At 41.8% G+C, this 20,399-nt stretch overlaps 1 protein-coding gene across 1 annotated transcript in view; it reads left to right on the top strand.

The window, feature by feature from the left end:
• Positions 1-20,399, top strand: part of FGD5 (FYVE, RhoGEF and PH domain containing 5) — a 102,621-nt gene that overhangs the window by 38,351 nt on the left and 43,871 nt on the right. Inside the window, exons 4-5 of the mRNA XM_010288060.1 lie at positions 6,739-6,797; positions 7,521-7,551. Of these exons, the coding sequence (XP_010286362.1) occupies positions 6,739-6,797; positions 7,521-7,551 (90 nt within the window). The remainder of the gene's footprint in view (positions 1-6,738; positions 6,798-7,520; positions 7,552-20,399) is intronic.

Here is a 20,399-nt window from a genome sequence, read left to right as displayed (position 1 = left end):
TCTTATATATTCTATTCTTAGTCTCAGAATTTCTTAGAATTTTCTCAGCTATTCTTAGTCTCAGAATTTCCAGTTTTAAAAAGAAGATCAGAAACACAGACAATATAATCTTGAAAGTCTACTTTTGAGAAGCTCACTTCCATGGTTTGAAATGGACTAAAATCAACACATGCTGGTAGATTTCACCTATTGCTGGGTATGATCCGAGTTTTTGAATTGCCTTGGTAGTTTGAGGAAGATGCTGCATGTGCTGGATCATCAGCTACCCCTCCAAAGCTTGTGCCTCTCACTTTATTGTCACAGTCTTCAACCAAGAGTCTTCAGACAGTTCCTCTCTTGTGGGTACTTTTTAAGACTGGATCTTCTGGCCAGTTGATCCCTTTTGTCACTAACCTCCTACAACCTCCAATTGTTATGAAACTGAGGGGAGCCCCAAGACAATTCTTTCACCACACCTAACCCTCCATCTGGCTGAAGATAAGGACAACACAGCAGGGAGGACTGATTTTTATGCTGGATCCAGAGAAGTGGAAAAAACATCTGATGTAGATTAGAGATCAAATGTGCAGGCAAGGCAGAAAGCTAGGTGCTAGCCTTTAGGTTCACTGTGGAAACATCAAGCCTTTCAATAGATTCACTGAGATGATAGTATCAGGAATGCATCTGCCTTCCTACCGCTACATTAATAGCTCTACTTGGGGAAGTAAGTTAGGCTTGGGGAAGGGCAAACACCTGTAGGACAAGCCACAGCAGGGAGATGCAGCAGAGGCCCCATGGTGGTGTGAAAATTTTCTGAAGAAATACCCGCAGATGAAGCACAGGTTTTAGGTTTTGTGGGGATGGGTAAGGGACAGGAATGCATCCGCCAATTTAAGAATACATTTTTCCAGCATCTTGCAGAGAGCCATGCAGACGGTCCTGTAACAACACTAATGTGTTGCCTTGGACTGGGCTTCAAGAGCTATTTCCATCACGCTGCTTGATCCAGACTGTGTCACACACATGCTAAAGGTATGCTGATCAAACGAAGTAACAGGCTTAAAAATAACCCTAATAGTCAATGAGAGGCATTTAGACTGTGATCAACTGCACAGTTTGCACCACAGTGGTAAGAGGCTGAGTTTTCCTTTATGGGGTGCCTTTGGAAGGAGAAAGCAGTGGCTGGGTAAACAGGGTGCTAGGAATACTGTAGCAACATCAGCTATTTTAAGAACTCTGTTATAGTTAGGAATGACATATAGCAAACCCTACATTAAGCCACTAAGGAACAATTAAAAACTCTCTCTTGAGCCTGTCTGTAAACACAGGAGGGAGTCTGATCTGAAGAACTGAAGAGAATCTCAGAAGAATAATAAGAAAAGAATGCAACTAATCTGGGTGAATACCTGTAAGAATTATAGTCTACAAAGCACCCGGGAAATAAATTAATAAAAATCCTAGGACAAGTAATAAAGTCTTATCTGGAACATAAAGACATTTCTTTCATCCAGAATGCAGATCTAACTACCAGCTAACAGTATGGGAAACCTAGAAGTAAAACAATCTGTATGCAAACACTGTCAAGTTTAGTCTAAAACCAGCAATATGTTACCAGGAACTGTATACAGCCAGCATAGAGAGATGTGATCTTACCCTGGTGGCAAAATATGAAAGTCTGTAGCGAGATAAATAGCATGTAACCAGAGCAAAATGGTATAAAAGAAAGGGAACTCAGACCAGATGTGGCTGGATTTTATATCAATGAAAACACAAAGCATTCTGGCTAGTCATTTAGGACTTTGGGTTCGATATATTAAATCCTAGACAGATGGGAGGGGTGCTTATTACCATGATATGGTAGTGTGCTGGTGGGCAGGGCATGACACAGAACTTTATACAGAAATGATACCTAATACTGTACTTGTGAGAAGGCAGCACTGGAGGTAAGATGTTCATCCTTCTCCCAGGCATCAAAATAAAAGGCAGTGCACGAAAAGGAGGGCAGCAGCCCAGTGTGGCAGATGGAGGGGACCTGTACCCCACAAAAATAGGGTTAGCCATAAAAGGTCTCACAACAAGCGGGCCAGCTAGTGTCTCATGGCAGCTGTATATAACACTGCCTTTGCTCCTCCTTATCCATTCCACTCAGTGGGCTTGGTTTCCAGACTCCATTAATCATTGTCTTTTGCAAACCTTTAACCTTCACATATTAAAACACACACACACATGCACACACACACAAAACTGAAACATGTGCTGGAGTTGGGAATGACAGATTTGTGTGCCTTGCAGAAGCACCTAATTCAGACGCCTTTCAAGGGACAGCTCTTGATTTATAGAATTACACAGATTCCCCAGGAGAGCTGCAATCTAGCTCTTCAAGGAAGGGGCCTGGGAGACAGGAGATGTGGACTGCTTTTCCTTCTCTCTCATTGATTCACAGAGCCAGCCTGAAAAAGTCACTTGTTCTTGTAATGCCTCAGTTTACTGTTGGCACCACTGTGACATCACTGTGAACTGCTACATAGTTCATAATAATTACAAAAGGGGCATTATGAAGTCACTCAGCTCAGAGGCTGAAGCTTGCAACTGCTGTCAGCCTCTGATTGTGACAGTAGCACTCTTGTGCTGGATACCATCCAGCTACAATGCACCTACCCTGAGGAGTCTGTGAAATAAGACACACACATAGGAAAATGCATGAAGAGATGCAGTTTGTCCATGGCAAGCTAGCGGCACACACAAGAATGGAGCTGCTGCTTCTGTGTCCTGACTAGGTACCCTGCTTTTGAAATGCAAAGGGTTGCTCCCCAAGTACTCCAGATGAATGGCTTGCACAGTACTAATGCTTCAGTATTAGTGAGCTGTTCTGTGATCTACTTGTGCTGCTCTTTAGGCTATACAAATCCATTCTAGGCCCATGGAGGCAGATTCACCCTCAGCCCAATTTTTTAAGCTGGATCAGGAGGCCAGTTTGGTTCTGATCAAGATCTGCAAACAACTGCACCAGCACAACTGAGAGCAGGTACGGGAGCTCAGAGGGGAGTGACTGGCACTGTCACTAGAGTACCATTTAATCAAAGCAGGACCTGTTAGGGCCCATGTCAGATGCCTTGGCATTGCTCAGAACAAAGCCAGAGCATATAAATGACTCAGTGTGGAGATGTCATCCCTACATTAATGGGATCACTACCACACAGAGAAGGGAATCTACTTGGCCCTTCTCAGGCCAAATGTTTGTTCTATCAGAAGGCACAAAAGGGACATGAAACCTAAAGCTTCTCAGTTTGAACTACTGAAGACTAGTACTTAACTTCATCTGTGCTCACACCAGTGCTCTGTAAAGAGCTGCAGGCTTTTAGGCCTTTATTGTTCTAAACAAAAGCTTTCTGGTGGCAGTGTGAGGAAACAGTGGCTGTTGGAGATGGAGAAACTCTGAGCAAGTCACAAGTCATCTCTAGGTCTTAGTTTTCCATCAGTAAACTTGGAGGAGGGCTGTAGGGCTTAGTTTGTTAGCTAATGGAGAGATGATTGCACAGTATCACCTTTGCTTCACAAGTTATGCTGATCACTTGAGCTGTAGCAACTGTACAAGCTCCTAACCTGGTTAAAGTGCTTTCATGTTTGTGACCTTCCTGGCACCAGCATATTTTTCAGAGTGGAGAGAATGGGAAGGTATTTCAGTTACATATTGCAATTTTATATTGTATATTGCAAGCATTTTGTTAAGCATTTGGTTTTGTTGAGGATGAGGTAATGAGACTATGAGACAAGAAGACTCAGTGAAGCAAAAAGCCAAGGGTCCCCACATGGCTGCATGGCCTCCATCTGCTAAGCAGGGGCATGCAACGGGGCCTGGAGTGCAGCTTCTGAAGGGGGAACCAGGAAGGAACCATACTGCAGGGCTGGGCACAGGTCTGACTGCAGGGAGTAAAGATTACTAAACAGGTGGCAGCTTGGCAGTGCTATAATAATCACTTGGACTTTGTTTCAGAAACTTGATGCTTGAGAGACCTGCACCCCCTCTATCCCCTATTCCCAGAAGTCTGTCTCCGGACACTGTCGTCAATCTCCAAGTTCATTTCCTGGTTAAACAAACAGCAATTAAATAACACAAGCCAGGCAACGCCTAGAGACACTGTCTCAAACTCACCCTAGACAGGCCATGTGACACTGGGGTCCCTGTGTTTTGTCTCTTAGCTAAGACATATTAATCATAAGAGGAATTACCGAGTGCAACAATGTGTGTATGCAAAGGGAAAGTGGGCCTGGTCTGCTGGGGAAATGCACTCTATCATCTTGGCACTGCAGAGCCAGGCTTGTCCACTGAGGACAGCCAGCACTGGGCCAGGTGACCCAGAAAGAAACACACCCCCTTTCATCATTTGCTCTGCTATGCCTGTGTAAAGACAATGCGAGACAATAGAAAACTCAGTGCCTCTAGTGTGTTCCTACAGCAGTTGGGACAACCAGAAGAGGCACATCATTAAGAGGTGTTCACAAAGTGGGACCAGGGGGAAAGGGGCAATCAAGTATTTGTTCCCAGCAGGAAAATGAAACAAAGGAAAAAATGTAAGAACTTTCTAGTGCACGCTATTAAACTGTAGTGTAGTTTTCCAAAAGTAAGTGATTCAAAGCATGCTCTTTGTCACCCATCAGCTAAAAGGAACAAAGCACTAAGGGGCATATCCTCAGACTCCTGGTGCTAAAGGAGAGATGGATTAGACATCTGAGGCTGATGAATAGTTCACTTTATATATTTCCTTTGGCTCTTGCAATCTTCAGTTGCCTCCCAGTAAAAGTACACAGAAATAAACTAAAGATGAAAAAAAGATCACTGTGACACTGTTAATTTTCTATACGCGAAGCCTCATTCATTTAAGCCATCATCATCAGGGTTCAAGGACTTTTCACCTGTATTCACTATTGATCATAATCTTCCTTGGGGTCCAGCACTCCCAGGGTAAAAATTCACAGAGCAGCAAGGGAAAAGAAATAGAAAGAGAAGCCTTTCCTTTGTTCCAGTATGACATCTAGTTGCAACATGCTTTGACTGGCCCTTGGTTCCTCTGAAATAGGCAGTGGTGAATTCACTTGTCAGTGCTTGAATTTCTTGCTTTTGCAATGAATATCTAAAGTTATTAAAACCAGAAGAATCTTAAAAATATAACTTCCGTTCCATCACATATTCCTCTTCTAATTTACAGATGTTGGTAAGTGAAATTACTTTGATTATGATTCAGTTCACCTTGCTACTGGGTTTTTTACACTCCAAGTAGCCACAGCTTCCAGCACTTTGGGGAATGTTTTAGTCTTTCCTGCACTGTTTGCATCTTACTGAAAGCAGAATGAACAGAAACTTTGAGAGGTGAAAAAATCCTGAAATCCAGAATTTGTTCCCTCTATAGCTACAAAAGATGGGAGATGGTTCACTGTGATGATGGAATGGGACTTTGAGCAACTCAGATACTTCTGTTGTATGCCAGAACACCTGCATCCCAAGGGAATGCTAATGAGGAGGAGGGACAGAGAGTAAAAAGTCTATAATGCATTTAGCTTGAGCTGGCTTAGACATTTTTTACTGTTCAGATCTGCTATTTAATCCTGATTGTGTATCTGATATATCAAGTGTGATTTGGGAAGTCAGCATTCGTGGGAAGCTGAATTTGGGTTTGGGGTCCTATCAATAATTTTTATGAGAGGTCACAATTAAGCTTCATGTTCCCGACCCCTAGCAATCCCCTTATGCATAATTTGTAGTGGAAATACAGCCATAAACTTCCCACCTGACTGTTATACTAAGGTGCTGCATTATGTCTCAGCAAGTCCCAGTCTCTCCTGAGTAGGCTTTCAGAAGCAGGATCTGTAAGCAATGGGTTTCCAGCATACCTGGTTTGGCAAACAATGTTGTGAAGTCTTGCTGCTGAAGTCATCTGCCCCGAGTTCACTTTAGGTTACCGAGGGCTGCTTTTCTTTGCTACTACTAGACTACTGTTTTAGTTCCCTACATCACCACTGCTAAATACGTCAAACTTTTACCAGTGGATTACTTTCAGTAAGTATTTCCATGTTTCGGTCATTTCTTACCATAGGAGTCATGAAATAGAAGCAAATTAGCCACTTGCAGCTTAGAGTCATACACTTGGCTTCTTTCACAGTTTTCTCTGTCTTCTGAGATGCCTGCCAGTTAAGTAGAAGCCACTGAGATTTCAGACAATGTGGTCTGATGGAGTACTTATTTATGGCCATGTAGCTTAGACATTTTGTTTAGCCTGCAATAAAGCCCTTTGTCCCATTTTCTTCCACAGGTCTCACAGCAGTCAGAACAGTTTGGAATATGACCATTTTGGTAAAGAACTCCCTTTTCCTTGTAATTAATTAAGAGTACTACATACATGGTATGAGCCTCAAGAGCCATGAAGCTAGCCTATTCAAAGCTAAGCACTTTCTGCTTCTCTGACAAATTTTGGACCTGTAAAAATCAACAGAGAATTTCTCTCCTTCTTCAGTAAAAACACATTTTCCAAACTTGACATCTGCCTTAGCAGCTTTTGTATTGTACTATATTTCTTGTATTTGAATTGCGGAAACACACTATCATGGAGAGGACTCCAGGATGCCAGACACTGAATAACAAAGAATAAGAGCCTGGTCACTATTTTTACTGAAGGAATATGTCAGTTCAAAGTGCTCTGTAACACTGCTTTACTTCTTGGAATAAAACATCTTTTAATTGTATCTGTTTTCTGATGTTGACAGAAAGAAGGCCAGTCCAGAGCTTACCTCATTGCCCAGGAGCTGATGTCTTCAGAAAAAGCGTGAGTTCATTGTTGCAACCTATCTGTTGCTCTCCTAAAACTGAAGCTACACAATCCACCCTTCAGCATTAGTTTGATTGTAGAATCATAGAATCTTTGGGTTGGAAGAGATCTTTTAAGGTCGTCTAGTGCAAGCCCCCCCTGCAATGAGCAGGGACATCTTCAACTAGATCAGGTTGCTCAGAGCCCTGTCCAACCTGACCTGGAATGTTTCCAGGATGGGGCATCCGCCACCTCTCTGGGCAACCTGGGCCAGGGTTTCAGCACCCTCATTGTGAAAAACACCTTCCTTATATCTAGTCGAAATCTACCCTCTTTTAGTTTAAAACCATTACCCCTTGTCCTACCACAATAGGCCCTGCTAAAAAGTCTGTCCCCATCTTCCTTTAAGTACTGAAAAGCTGCAGTGAGGTCTCCCTGGAGCCTTCTCTTGTCCAGGCTGAACAATCCCAACTCTCTCAGCCTATCCTCATAGGAGAGGTGTTCCATCCCTCTGAGCACTTTTGTGGCCTCCTCTGGACCCTCTCCAACAGGCCCATGTCTTTCCTGTGCTGAGGGCTCCAGAGCTGGACGCAGCACTGCAGGTGGAGTCACACCAGAGCAGAGTAGAGAGGCAAAATCACCTCCCTCAACCTGCTGGCCACGCTTCTTTTGATGCAGCCCAGGATGGCAATTAATGAAAGGTTTTGATGGCAATTAATAAAAGTTTGTCTCTTTCCCCAGATATGTAGAGATGCTCCAGCTGTTACGTATGGTAAGTAAATCAATTTAATCACTCAAACCTAATTGCCCTTTTACTTAGCTGCAATTTAGAAGACATAAAGCATTCAAGGGACTGAGGTGAATTTGAGGAGGCATGGCTTACTGTGAACCATTGCGAAGGAATATGTCTGCCACTAATTGCTCTTGCTACAGATCCTCAAATCTAGCATTTGTCATTCACAGGGAAAATTGTCAGCCAACAGTGCTTGCTGGGGCTCTGAGACTGGGGTAAAATGCCAATTAAGTCTACTGCAGGGAAGGAGATGGTGATAAACAGGGGTGAACACTCTATCTTCAGAGAGAGACAGACAGGAGCAGAGCTACGAAGCATGGGGATTTGGTTTGAACAGATTCCTTTTGAATGCTTCCTTTTAAGCTTCTTTTCTCTGATAATGCAGTATCAGTAAGATCCAGCATGGCCTGAATATCCACACTGTGATGAGGTAGTTGCCATGGGCAAAATACAGACTCTGGTGTCAGAAACTCACGAGAGAACACACACAAAGAATCCCTTGTGCCTGATAGAGACCTTCTTGCATGGTATACACCCACTGGTGGCTTTGTCCCAGAAGACTTTGTATCCCTTTAACAGAGCTGCCACTGCTTCCCTGGAGCCGTCCCTGGTACACAGCTTAGGTAGACATGCTCTCAACATCTTTCTTGGGTATTAGTTGCAAGACAGTAGGGAATAAGAGTCATCACATAAAGCATACCCGCTGCTGCTTGGAAAGAAATTCCCTGAGAAGGGGAATGTGTGGGGATGTCCAAAACCCTAGCAGTGGACAGGAACTCGGACGGAGAGAAAAGTAATGAGGTCAGCATCGTATTGCTGCCTGTTCATTGTGCCTTTCAAGCAAGCTGCCAGACCTTAAAAGCCTTCCCAGGCTTGGGCAGCAAAGGCAGGAGAGCAGCATTAAATGTGAGAAACACCTTGCAGACAATTGCATTTCAACAAATCAGAAACTGCCAAGCTGGTCAGATGGGAACGAAACACTTTAAGTGACTTAGCTGCTTAGCCAGAGTCTACCAATATTTTGATAAATTAGTGATAACCTGTCTAGCCATTTGCCTCATCTATCCTGGATTTCCTCTGATTTCTGCATGGCCAAACACATTATTTGACACTAGTGAGACACAGTTGTAGTTATCTGTTGTCTCCTGGGGCAGCCAGGGTGGTTTCTTCACCTGTGGACTACAGGGCTCCTGAACATTCAGAATACCCACAGAACTCCTTACTGAAATTAAGATTTCCAAAAGTATCACCATGCAAAAAAAAAGAAAAAAGCCTCTGACAGCTTCTAAATCAAAATAGAAGAGAAATATACACACAGGAAACTACCATGCACAGAGGGTATTAGCCACTCTGCATCTTCATTAGATGCATCTGATTAAATTTCCATTTCCACATAGATTTGTACTTTGGTACATTATGGACAGCATGTAAATGCAGGGCTGAACTACAGTGCATGTACGGTGCACTGTATTTAGTGGAGGTGTCTAGAAAAGCCCTCTCCTTTGCATTATATCCTAGCATTTTCCATATACCTCTAGGAGATAAAAGTGGCTTACTAACATGGCCTGAAAAATCTTCAACATATAGATCCAAATTTTGCAATGCACTTCAGTGCCTTTAGTCACAGCATGAATGGCTGCACGCTCTCATGGCTGCTATAGCATCATGTTACTGTCAGGCTGCCTTGCCTATGCTATTGCTGGGCCAGGAAAGGGATGCTTCAGGACTTTCCCAGTTCCTTCAGGACTTACTCTGTCCTTTTCTCCTTCCTCTGGTAAATCCCTCTGTGGTGAAATTGGCTCTGAGGATATGTGTATAAAGGAGTAATTTATGAATTTTCACAATATCCCATTTTCTGCCTGTAGAAATCATTTGGAAGGAACAGGAAATGTCATTTTTACTCTCTTTTCCAAGCTGGCAACTTTAACATGACATCTTTGCTAAATTTTTTTTAAGTTTAGAAACCCTTATGGATGCAAGTGCATGCTGCTCCCCTCCAGCTGGACAGACTCCAAATTGTTGGTAATCCCTAATAAAAAGAATCCCCATAAAAATTACAGCTCATAGGTTAGTTAGGGAAAAACTCTGCTTGATTGCTAATTTTATCTGCTGCTGTGCTCCAGAGTTGGCTCAAAGATATGAGGGAACGAAAACAGAGTTTTCCTGGCTTGACTCAAAAATGTAACTACTCCCTGCTCTCCTGTTAGGGAACTCAGATGCTTTCTAAGCAGAAATGTTTATTACAGAAAATAAGTAACATTACCTCTGGAGCTTGGCCTGCCAGTCCTGGAATTAAGGTTTTAAGGCATGACAGAAACTGGCTCTGTTTTAATCATAGTTAATCATTAGGTTTGGACCAGCTGGTTACTTTATCAGGGAAAAGATACCAGTAATAGCACTCCTATAGCTGGGCAAGTTCTTCTTTTTCTGTCAGTCAACAATTTGAATCGGAAGCACTTGTTTGTTTTTTAGATATGTTTCAGTCCTGTCACGGAATATTCCACTGAATTCTATTTTGCTGGGATTTTGTTTCCCTGCCTGCCCATCCCACGGGAGTAGAGAGATCTTATGAATGTTTGCATATGCTCATTATTTCCTTAATTATGAAAGTTAGAGCAACAAAAGAGGAGTTAAAATTTCAAACTAAAAGAAGAGATGGGCCTAAAGTAACCCCTTGAATAAATGCATTGATTTGCAAAGTTAAGCCACTTATAGGTTCTGAAATGTTAGGATCACTGTAACCACGAACTCTTCACTTTCCCTGTCCTGTTCCCATTGTCTCAAGTTAGAAAGTTCAGAAAGATCTGTATCAATTTTAGGATAAGACTTTGAGTGCACAATTTTGATTAATGATTTTCTTCCACAGTGGAAAAGTATTCTTCTTGCCCCATCACCAAATGCATACACTCCTTCAGGGGCTACTGGAGGCTTTTTTCAGCAGTCACAAGCAAGTTTCTCAAATAAGATTTAATTTTTTCTACGAGTTGGCTTTCTAAGTAGTGAGAATGCATGAATGGCACCTGTGTTAGAGACTGAGGGAGAAGAGAGGAACAGCCAGTCTGTTTTCACACTTGACTGTTAGTTCAGGCACTCCTTAGTTTAGAAGAGATCAAAAATCTTTATGGGAACAAGATCAGAGGGTTCATTTCTGTGTTTTATCAGGTGCCTATAGCCCTAGCATATCCCATCTCTACTGCTATAGGCTGATGTCTGCATGATAGTTACCTACTGAAGTGACATTCAGAAATAACCTGCAGGTTTCTCTGTTGCAGTCATGTTCAATCTAGAAAGCCACAGTCTCAGCACTGTTACCTTTCCCACCCGAAATACTGTTGGGTCTTTATATTCACGTATTGCACAACATATTATTCTGGAAGTCTAGAGAAACCATTACCAACTTGACAACTTGTAAGTCCCTTAGACTATGGGATATTTTTGCCTAACTGAGGCTTTTCAATACTCTCATGGTACAAAAAGTTACAATGAACTAATTACTCCTTTTTGCATATTTGAATAGCATTAGGAATAGTCACATCAGTAAAAAAACTGTGTTCTGCTGTGCACTCACTGTTGACACAGGTCCCACTGGCAGATGTCACAAGCAACCACCGGTGACCACAGAGTCACCAAATTGCCCTTAAGGTACAACACCCCATTCATGGCCAGTTAGGACCAAAGGCTTCCTCAACAGCGTATCTCAACTCAGGCAAACATTTCTCTCTGTTCCCCATCCCCAACTTTCTCAAGAAAACAGTTTCTAAATGCTCATTTTCAAGTCTCAAGTCTCATCTTCTTATATAAATCCACAGTTGGTAAAAAAGGCAAGGAACTAAACCACACCCTAGCTGCTTTCAGAAAGGAAAAAAAAGGGTTCTCTTAAGCCTGCAGCAGGAGCAGTTTCCCATCTCATTTCGAGGCTTGGCTGGAGCTGCTATTCATTCAGCATAACAGAATCTGTTTGGCCTTTCAGCGGAGACTTTAATAAATTGATTGATTGCCAAAATGATGACATTTCCATACACCCACTCTGCTATTGAACTGAAAGAGTGGAAACAGTGTGTTAGCTCACAAACTCGGAATCAGTTGGTGTGGTAGTAGTGATAATAATCTAAAGGGTTAGCTGTTATTTGCCCTACTCAAAGGTAATGCAATTCTCTGGAGCAGGGAGTTGAGAACTCATTCTGGACTGAGCAAATGGAACTGGCAGGGCCTTGCAATCCAAGTCCCTCATTTCTGGGTACTCACAATTTACTTTTCCAAAGTTGATTAGTCTTTGCATTTCCTTCAAGATCATTTACTCCTCAAAATTTGTAATTCTTTTCTCGTATTTTTCTTCCCCAGTAATGCAGGCTGCACATGTCACCTTTTTCTTAGGGCTTGCTCCTGAACAAAAATGCTGCAGGTTGCTTTCTCAGCCTAATGTTTCACACATCACCTTCAAGGACCAAGAGTCTGGTTTATTTGCTTCCCTTCAGCCAGCCTGTTTCAAATTACTTTCCTAGATGTACACAAATCAAGCTTAGTGTGACTCAGACAGCCTCAGGATCCCAGTCTGTATGGGATCAAGCATTTGTTTGATAGTGTACCATGTTCACATTTATTTTGTCTTTGGCTTTTGTACATAAAATCACCTTTTTGTGCATAAAACCCTTTGAATTCATTATTACTCCCCTCTGAGATATTTACTGAATTATGGTACCTAAAAGAACAGCTCTGCACTGAAAAAACACCAGCCCCAACACCTCCCTGTTCAAAGAAAGTTGACCCTGTTTCCTGATTTGCATTTTCCTCATAACAATAGGCGACAATTCTTAGAAACACCAATTCCCAGATTTATGCTTCCTCGGCATTTGAAGATACAGATATGAATATGATACGAATAGATATAACACGTGCTGGTTCTCCAGCTTTTGGAGCAGTTTGGGATCCAGCTCTGCACTGGGCATCCCAAGTCTTCTGGCTGCAAAATAAATCTTAGGAAATAAAAAAGAACAAAATCATCTTAGTGCTCAAGTCAGTAACTCAAAGGTACCTAAATGCACATTATCATGAAATCAGGCTTACTGGTTAAACTCTACTTTCAGAATTCTTGTGGGCAGCACATTCTCAGGAACAAAAAATAAACATCTGATTTAGGAGCCACTATTACATGTTAGACAAAACAGGACTCCATCTTTCTAATTATTTACAGGTCCAGGCTAAGCCTTTTTTACTACTGTGAATTTGTTGGATAATGTTCAAAGTTCTGCTGGACCAATCAAGTCATTACTTTCCTAATTAAATGCTTTAGTGAATGGAACGTGCTGGCTAAATGAAGAGTTAGCTGCCTGTTAGACCCTCTGAAGCTCTTACAAAAGCCTTATCAAGCACTGTCACAAAAGAATAGCCTGCCCTCACAGTAGGCAGAGTTTTTTTCTCATTTATTTATTCATTGTTGTCTTCATCAGCAGTGGGAAAATAGCTATGTATCAGCCAGTGAGCTTCTGCAGTGGGAATGTTGAGCAGAAATAGCTTTCAGATAATCTGTACATCTCTTAAATGGAGAGGGAATTCACACTAGCACATTTGGCATGAGGACAATTCCCTGGTCACAAGTCCCATCAATACAATATTCACAATGCATACTCTACAGCTGGCCAGTTCTGAAACTCATTTGCAGTGTTTTGGATGAATGTGTGTATTTGACTGCATGTGAGTATGTGTTGAGGTCAGGGTTCCTGACCTAGATTGTACCCTGCAATGGCAGGATAAGAGACTAATTGTGTCTGCTACGATAGTATTTTCTGCTGTTCATCTGGCATTGTTTCTGCTGAGCTTAGTAATGAGAAATTTGGGGAGATCATTGCTCAGTGCAGATCAAGGGTCACTCACTCTGCTACAGGAGATGTGCCACTTGTTAATTCAGGGGTGCCACTTACACTTTCACCCTTAGGAGAGAGGCTGCTGGCCGTAATGAAAATACCTCCAAGAACCTCCCATGAGTCAGACGTGGCTCACAGCATACTGTACAGCATCTCATGCCTGCATTCAGCTTTAATATGGAGACTCTCTTCTCCCACTTTGAACTCTTCACTCTCCCCTCAGGTGTAATGCCTAGACATTCAAAAGAGCCTTGGATCCTGCAATATGCAGTATCTGTTGAATCCACCTTCATTTTACAAGTGGAAGTGATTGTAAAAGCCTGCACCATTTTATGCAATCAGTGTAGACTTCAGTTATATAAAGTTTAGGCTGCAGTGAGATTTCCAGTTGTCCTTCCTGGCCCACTTCACAATGGGTCAAATATGTTTACTTCCCAATATTATCAGTTCGTTAAAATATCAGCTTGACTTGGGAAGCAATTACAATACTAGATATACACGCAAAATGATTTTTGGATGCACATATGTTTCATTAATTGAAAAGTATAGAAGCCCAGATGCCAGGTGGGAGTTGTGGCATAAGCAAGGTAAATATGCTGTGTGCAGACATGATTTCTGCAGCTGAAGTGCCAGTATCCCCACCTGGGGACAGAGGCAGAAAAATGGCCGTGGTCTTCCAATTCATGTGCTCTGTACACTCCATTTTTTTTTTCTAGCTCTGTTCCCTAGTGGAAGCTCACACATCTCCCCAACTAGAATTCTCCTTGAAAATTGTAGCAATATTTTAGGTGAATTTTTTCACCCATCAGTCCTTTCCTGTTCTTTAACACAGAGTAGAGGTATAAGCAGGAAAGCTGATTTGGCCATGACAGCATTAGAGGTCAGACCTTTGGTTGGTATAACTTTATATAGTTTTTCTCTGGCAGAAGACTACAAGAACAGCAGATGATTACCTTCTTCAAAGCACTGCATCAGACGCCTTTTGAGTTAAGGTTTCTTTCTCTCATTATCAACATCATGAAGATACTTCAGAATCTCAGAAGCAGTTGAGCTCTTTTCTGCTTTGTGCATTATTGCAGGTAGAAGCTTCCTTCCTTCCTTCTTTCCAGTGAGACAATGCAACAAAGAGCAGGTAGAGACTTTGCTTCAGCACCCAAGATCAGGAACATACTACTTAGACTGCAGGCATTCAGAGCTTTTCTAACCCATCCAGAGAGTCTAGCAATCTGGTCCTTCTAATATAATGTGCACTTTTTGGTCACAAAAATAATATTCCTTTCAGATACTTCTCTTGAACTGTTAAAGTGTGGCTTTGCTCTACAACCACCATCTTCTACTAGAAATTCACAATTTCTGGCTCAAATGCAGGCCTGATGCTGGGAACACAGAACTGAAAGCCAGTGAGAAGGAACCTCCATTCCCACCTGCAGAGCAACTGCTGGTCAAACAGTAGGACTATAAATTACTATTGGCAAAGCCAATATAATGTTGTTGTACTCCCTTCTCATTCTGTTCTCCTGCCATTGTAGTCAATATGCAAGAATTAGGATTTCTGTTATGATTGGATTAGGATCTTATACACCACTGCTTTAGAAGATGAACAAATAACAACATAAAACCAGGAAGGAGACCTAGCAACTGATCAGCATTTCTTGACCAATTATAAAAGGTTTTCTTTCAAATACAGCTACCTGTTTAGCTATACCTTTAAGTCAAAATCATTACTTTATCTCCTCCAGTCTACTCACCTTTCTAATTTACATAGTTGCTTTCAGCCTATTGCAGGTGGCAGAACCATCAGCTTTTTACAGGGAAGGTGGAGACTGATTCCAGTTCTATGATTTCTAACTACCCCTACTAGACTGGTTGCAGTAGTGCCTTGGTTCCCCAGGGATCCACAGGCCATTGGATGAACTGATCTAACTTGGCCTATTCCATTATACACAGAAGCAGCAAACAGATATTCTGGATCCAGACTGAATTACTGTACCTTGGATTATTTTCAAGTAGAAGTTAAAGAAAAGAAATCACCCAACAAAGCAAATATATATATATAGGCAGTTTTTTCTCCTGGGTAAACTACTTGCCTGAAGCAGTGGTTTTGCTGACAAGAGATTAGTTTTCCTTCCTTTCACTAGGGTCCTGCAAGGTTAAATGTTCTCAAGCTAATAAAGGCTAACTGTCAGCAGGGCAAAAAATGCAGAAGGGACCAAAATATGTATGGAATGTATCTATCTTGCAAATGGCTGTTGATATGCATACAGGATGACTACAATTGATTTTTGCAGCTGGACTCCAAAGCATATTCATCCCCATTATTAGAGAGATTTAATACACAACCCCACCATTTCTGCATCTGCTCACAAAATCCTGGAAGCAAAACCCAGAACTAACTCTTGTCCCATTACCCCTTTTGCTTTTGGATTAGAATGTCACATTTCACATAGATGTTGAGTCCTGCAGAGAATTTTCTTTTGAAGTGCTCTACCAAAAACCTCTGGCTGCTAGCATTGCTGACTCCTTTGAAAGAGTACCTGGAGATAACTACCTGCTACAAAGGTTTCCAGGTTGTTGATCTCAGGTAAATTGGGCTACCTTTCTGTAGCCCTGAGCCACGTACCTAATTTTTTTTTTTTTTCCAAAACTCTCCTGTAATCACTGTTTCCTCTTAGTATTGGCAGGCACTGCCAGCATCTCTAAATCATCTCATATCCCAGCACCCTACAGTGAACCTCATCACCTCACAGAGGGTATCAGATTCTACTCCAAGAGCCAAGCATGTGACAGTTACGCAGTGCTCCACATAAACCATAAGATCTTGTTGAAACTAACCCCACATTCCTCCCTGTCTCATGCCCTTATCACAGGCTCCAGGTTACAGTCCCCATTTCCAGCAAAGAACAGAAGTTCTTCAGAGGCATTCTTGGGGAAAAAATGTAACTTGTGTGTGTTAGTGATGTGTGCAAACAAAGGAAGGGAAAAAAAACAACCTTGGTGGCTGTGGGTTTTGATCCTCTTTGTTTCACTTAATTATTTGTAGAGTTTTTTTCAGTGATATTAGAGATTTGGCCTTTGGATGGCTCTAAAGGGCCTATTTGTGGGTGCCCAAATGTAATGAAAAGTTTTATGTTTCAAAAATGTATCTTTATACCACAGATGCTAACCTTCTATGTCACCTAGCCAGCTTGGGATATGCTTTCACATGCACACACAAACACTGGTGCAGGCATAGGCATAACACAGGAGTGAGATCTGTAGGCTCATATAACCCTGGATGAGACTGAGACTCTGCGGCCATCAAGCCAGAGCCTTGAACTGAACAACTTCAGTTCATGCTTCTGTTCTAAGAAAGTTTTCACCCAGCAGGTAATTATATGGACTCAGTGTTTGGCACCTTCTGTGTTTAGATATGGGGAGATCTTCAGGTGCCATGATTGATTAGAGTTAGTGAGACTGCAAAAGCACTTTGCATTTGATTAATGGCTTCCCAGGCACTCAGCATTTTCAATAGTGACATAATTATTTTTTTAATGGATGTTTATAGTGATTACTGTTATGCTGCTGGTTTTTTATTAATCATTAGGAAGTTGGCTATCCAGGCAACCGGAATTAAATAATTTGTCTGAGAAAGTATTATAATCAAAGGGGCAGGCAATTAGTGACTAATTAAATCCACTGAGATGCTGTGGGAAAGGAGTGTTAATCTTGTTGCTCAGCTATGGTGGAAAGTGGACAGTTAACAGAGCTGTTCAAAGTTAATTTGGCAAAGATGACATTTCTATAACATCATAGGTTACTTCAGCACATCAGTGGTGAACTTACTACAGCTATTCACTTCCCCAGCCACAGTAAACTGAAAGAAACCTTTGGATTCCTTCCCTTTCCTCAGTCTGGATTAATTACGACGACTGAGGACTTTGAAAGGTTGCAGATTCCTCTGAGTTAGGAAAAGCATCCAGAAGATGGATTGACTGGCTTAGTTAGTTGGGAAAGCCTCTGGAGTGTATACTGGCTAAAATACATAGTTAGATAGGCTTACTCACACACAAGGAAAAACAGGAGCTAGAATAGCACAACATTGGGATTATTTGTGGTACTGGGGCAGGACACATTGTGGAAATCAGACCCAGATAATTAGGAAACACAATAATACCCTTTCAGAAATGTTTATGGTCTTGTTTTATCTGGGATATACTTAGTGAAAAAGAAAATTGTCATCATGATCTTTTTTTTACCTAGGTCCAGTGGCTTTTCAGAAAACAAATGCTTCATCTGTCATAGTTGCTAAAAAACATAGTGTATGTGTGACTTTCCTTTTGGCTAGTATATATTAGATATTCCAGTCATTCCAGTTCATAGTGAGCCAGTGTGTACATTGCAGTTGACTGTTGCAACAGAAAAGCCAGGAATGAATCTGAGGAGACTAAAAGCCTCTCTTGCCTGGAGTCAGTTCCTACTGGGGAGGAGAGAGGAATTTTCAAGTTCTTTGCCCAGAGGATTTCCTGCTCCTTAGAGAACCTTTGTCAGGACCACAGCCATAACAACCAAATACCCAGCATGCTCAAATCAATAGAACTACCTTGATTTAATCGAACTAAAGTGGACTATCTAATGTAAAATACAGATGCACAGTGAAACATACTCTGTTGAGTTGCTCATACCTAGACATTAGCACATTTCATGGAAATCAGTTCTTTCAGACTCCTTCTTAATTACTCCATGTACATATAAAACTTAACTAGACAGAAACCAGAGTCATAAGAAACGCCATGGTAAACCCCAATATGGCCCAGGGAAGTTCATAAAATTGTCCGTAGAAGTTCAGGGAACAGAATTTGACTTTTTGGCAATAGGTTTCATGATCACTAGATCCTGACAGAGGAAGATACTCAACCTATCCCATCGTGGTTCAGGGCCGGATAGAAACAGCTTGGCATCTTTCAATGAGCTGTGCGACCTTAGAGGTTTCTTTTTATCAAGCTGTGCTTCCTTTCACAGCACATTTGGCCACATCACATACAGTAGGGTAGAAGGCCAGGAAATGGTTTCCAAGTGGAAAAATCTATCTGCCATTTCTATTAACTCATCCAGCAGAATCACCTTCTCAGCAATTGTTAAAGCAGATGCATTTTTTTTTCTGAAGAATTGGCTTTTGTGGGCAGAGAATGTTTTTAATATATCTTTGAAAAAACATTGGGTTTAATAATAACTCACTGTTTGCAGAATTGCATGTGAAAAAATGCATTCACAGCATGGATCTGGCCAGACTGGTCAGACACTAAAGCTTTCCTTCACACTAGATCTTGGAATGAAGCAGAGCTCAGTGAGAACCTGCTGGAAGAACAGCTCCTGGTGTGATGGCTTTAGTCTGACAGGATGCAGCCAGGGCTTTAACAGCTCTGCTGTGACTAGATGCTTGGTCTTTGTATGGGGTTATCAGCCACCTGACCCTTCATGAGATCACCAGAAGTCCCTTTGAGGACTTGTTTTTTTTTCTTAGGATGCAGTGTTAGTGTATCCATAACATGGTAGATGCTGTCTTAAATCAAAGTTGGTTGTTTTCCTAGTAATACTATATTCTAGCAAGTCTTGTTGTCTGGACTACTGACCAGACCACACTAAACCATATTATATCAATATGGTCCCTCCTGGCTTCAAAGTCAGTGAATCTAAGTATATTCAGCTACAAAGCCTCCATTCAAGTATTTTTAGTGCTGAGTTTTAAAACAACACCCGATTCAAGGCACTTACTGGAAAAAACCAGCATGCATAGGCTGACTAGCAATAAGAGAGAATGCTGCAATCCCCCAGCCTTACCTTCACACACAAAAAAGAAAGGATGGTCAGATAAGGACAGGTAGTATTTTTATAAGGAAGGAAGCTTTGCAATCTCCTAGTCTGCAGCTGCTGCACCAAAAGGAGTCATCAGGAGCTTTCAAACCTCACAGTTAATGTGGCCTTTCTACTGAGCTGTTGTTTTGATTATTTACTCTGGTTTTCACTCTCACCCCTTTTTTCCTCATCTTGTGCAATAAAAACTGCATGCACTTCATGCTTCATGCAGAAAAATATTGGAAAAGGCACTCACAGAATTAGTTTCTAAGCAACCTTATATGAATGCCCAGTTTCTGCTCTCATCACAAACTGGGATGCACTTGGGTTTCTAATTGTTCACTTATTTTCATAGAAAAACTGAGATTCAGATACTTTTCCCATGAAGACCTGACTAGCAAAAATGTGAAATTCAACCTGACCCTGATGGAAGAACAGAGAGTCATCTCCTTACAGGGATTACAGTGGAGAATTAAACCTGTAACAATTCTGCAGGACCATCCTCAGGCAAACACTGAATACTATACTAACACTTTTCAATTACTTGTACTTTGTAGCAATACTGAAGAAGCAGGTACCGAAGTTACATCCTTTTAATTGTACTGAATGAAGGCTGCTGCTTTTGAACACCAGATACTGCTACAAAGATAAACCATCTAGTTATAATACCCTAGCTCCTGGTAAAGGCAGCCAGAATCCCTGGATTAGGAACATGCCTCAGGCCACTGAGCAGCAAAGCATTAGTTATACCTCTGCACTGCATCTGCTTTCCTGCCTTCTTGTGTTGTGCATTGCCTTGCACCCCATTGCCACAGTTTGCATTCAGACTTCCACAAGGCCCAGGCAGCTTTAAATGCCTGAGCTTCTCTAGCTGTTGTCTGGCAGCAGCAGGCAGGGGAAACAGCCGTGACTGATAGGAACGTGGAAAGGGCCAGGGCACCACAGGGACCAAAGTCTCTTGAGTGTATCCAGGTGCCAGCAAAGGCTCCTCTACAGTGGAGTCTGTAGCAGAAAAGTCTGAAGCAGAAAAGTCTGAAGCAGAAAAGACGGATTCTGCAGGAATCAAGCTTTGACCTGAAAACATTTCAGCACCCAGAGCGCTGGATGAAGGAGAATTTAAGCAATGTTTTGCAC

This window comes from Phaethon lepturus, unplaced genomic scaffold, assembly GCF_000687285.1.
Source record: "Phaethon lepturus isolate BGI_N335 unplaced genomic scaffold, ASM68728v1 scaffold15320, whole genome shotgun sequence".
Lineage (NCBI taxonomy): Eukaryota > Metazoa > Chordata > Aves > Phaethontiformes > Phaethontidae > Phaethon > Phaethon lepturus.
Note: the sequence above shows the minus strand (reverse complement) of the source record. Positions and strands in the feature narration are given on the sequence as shown.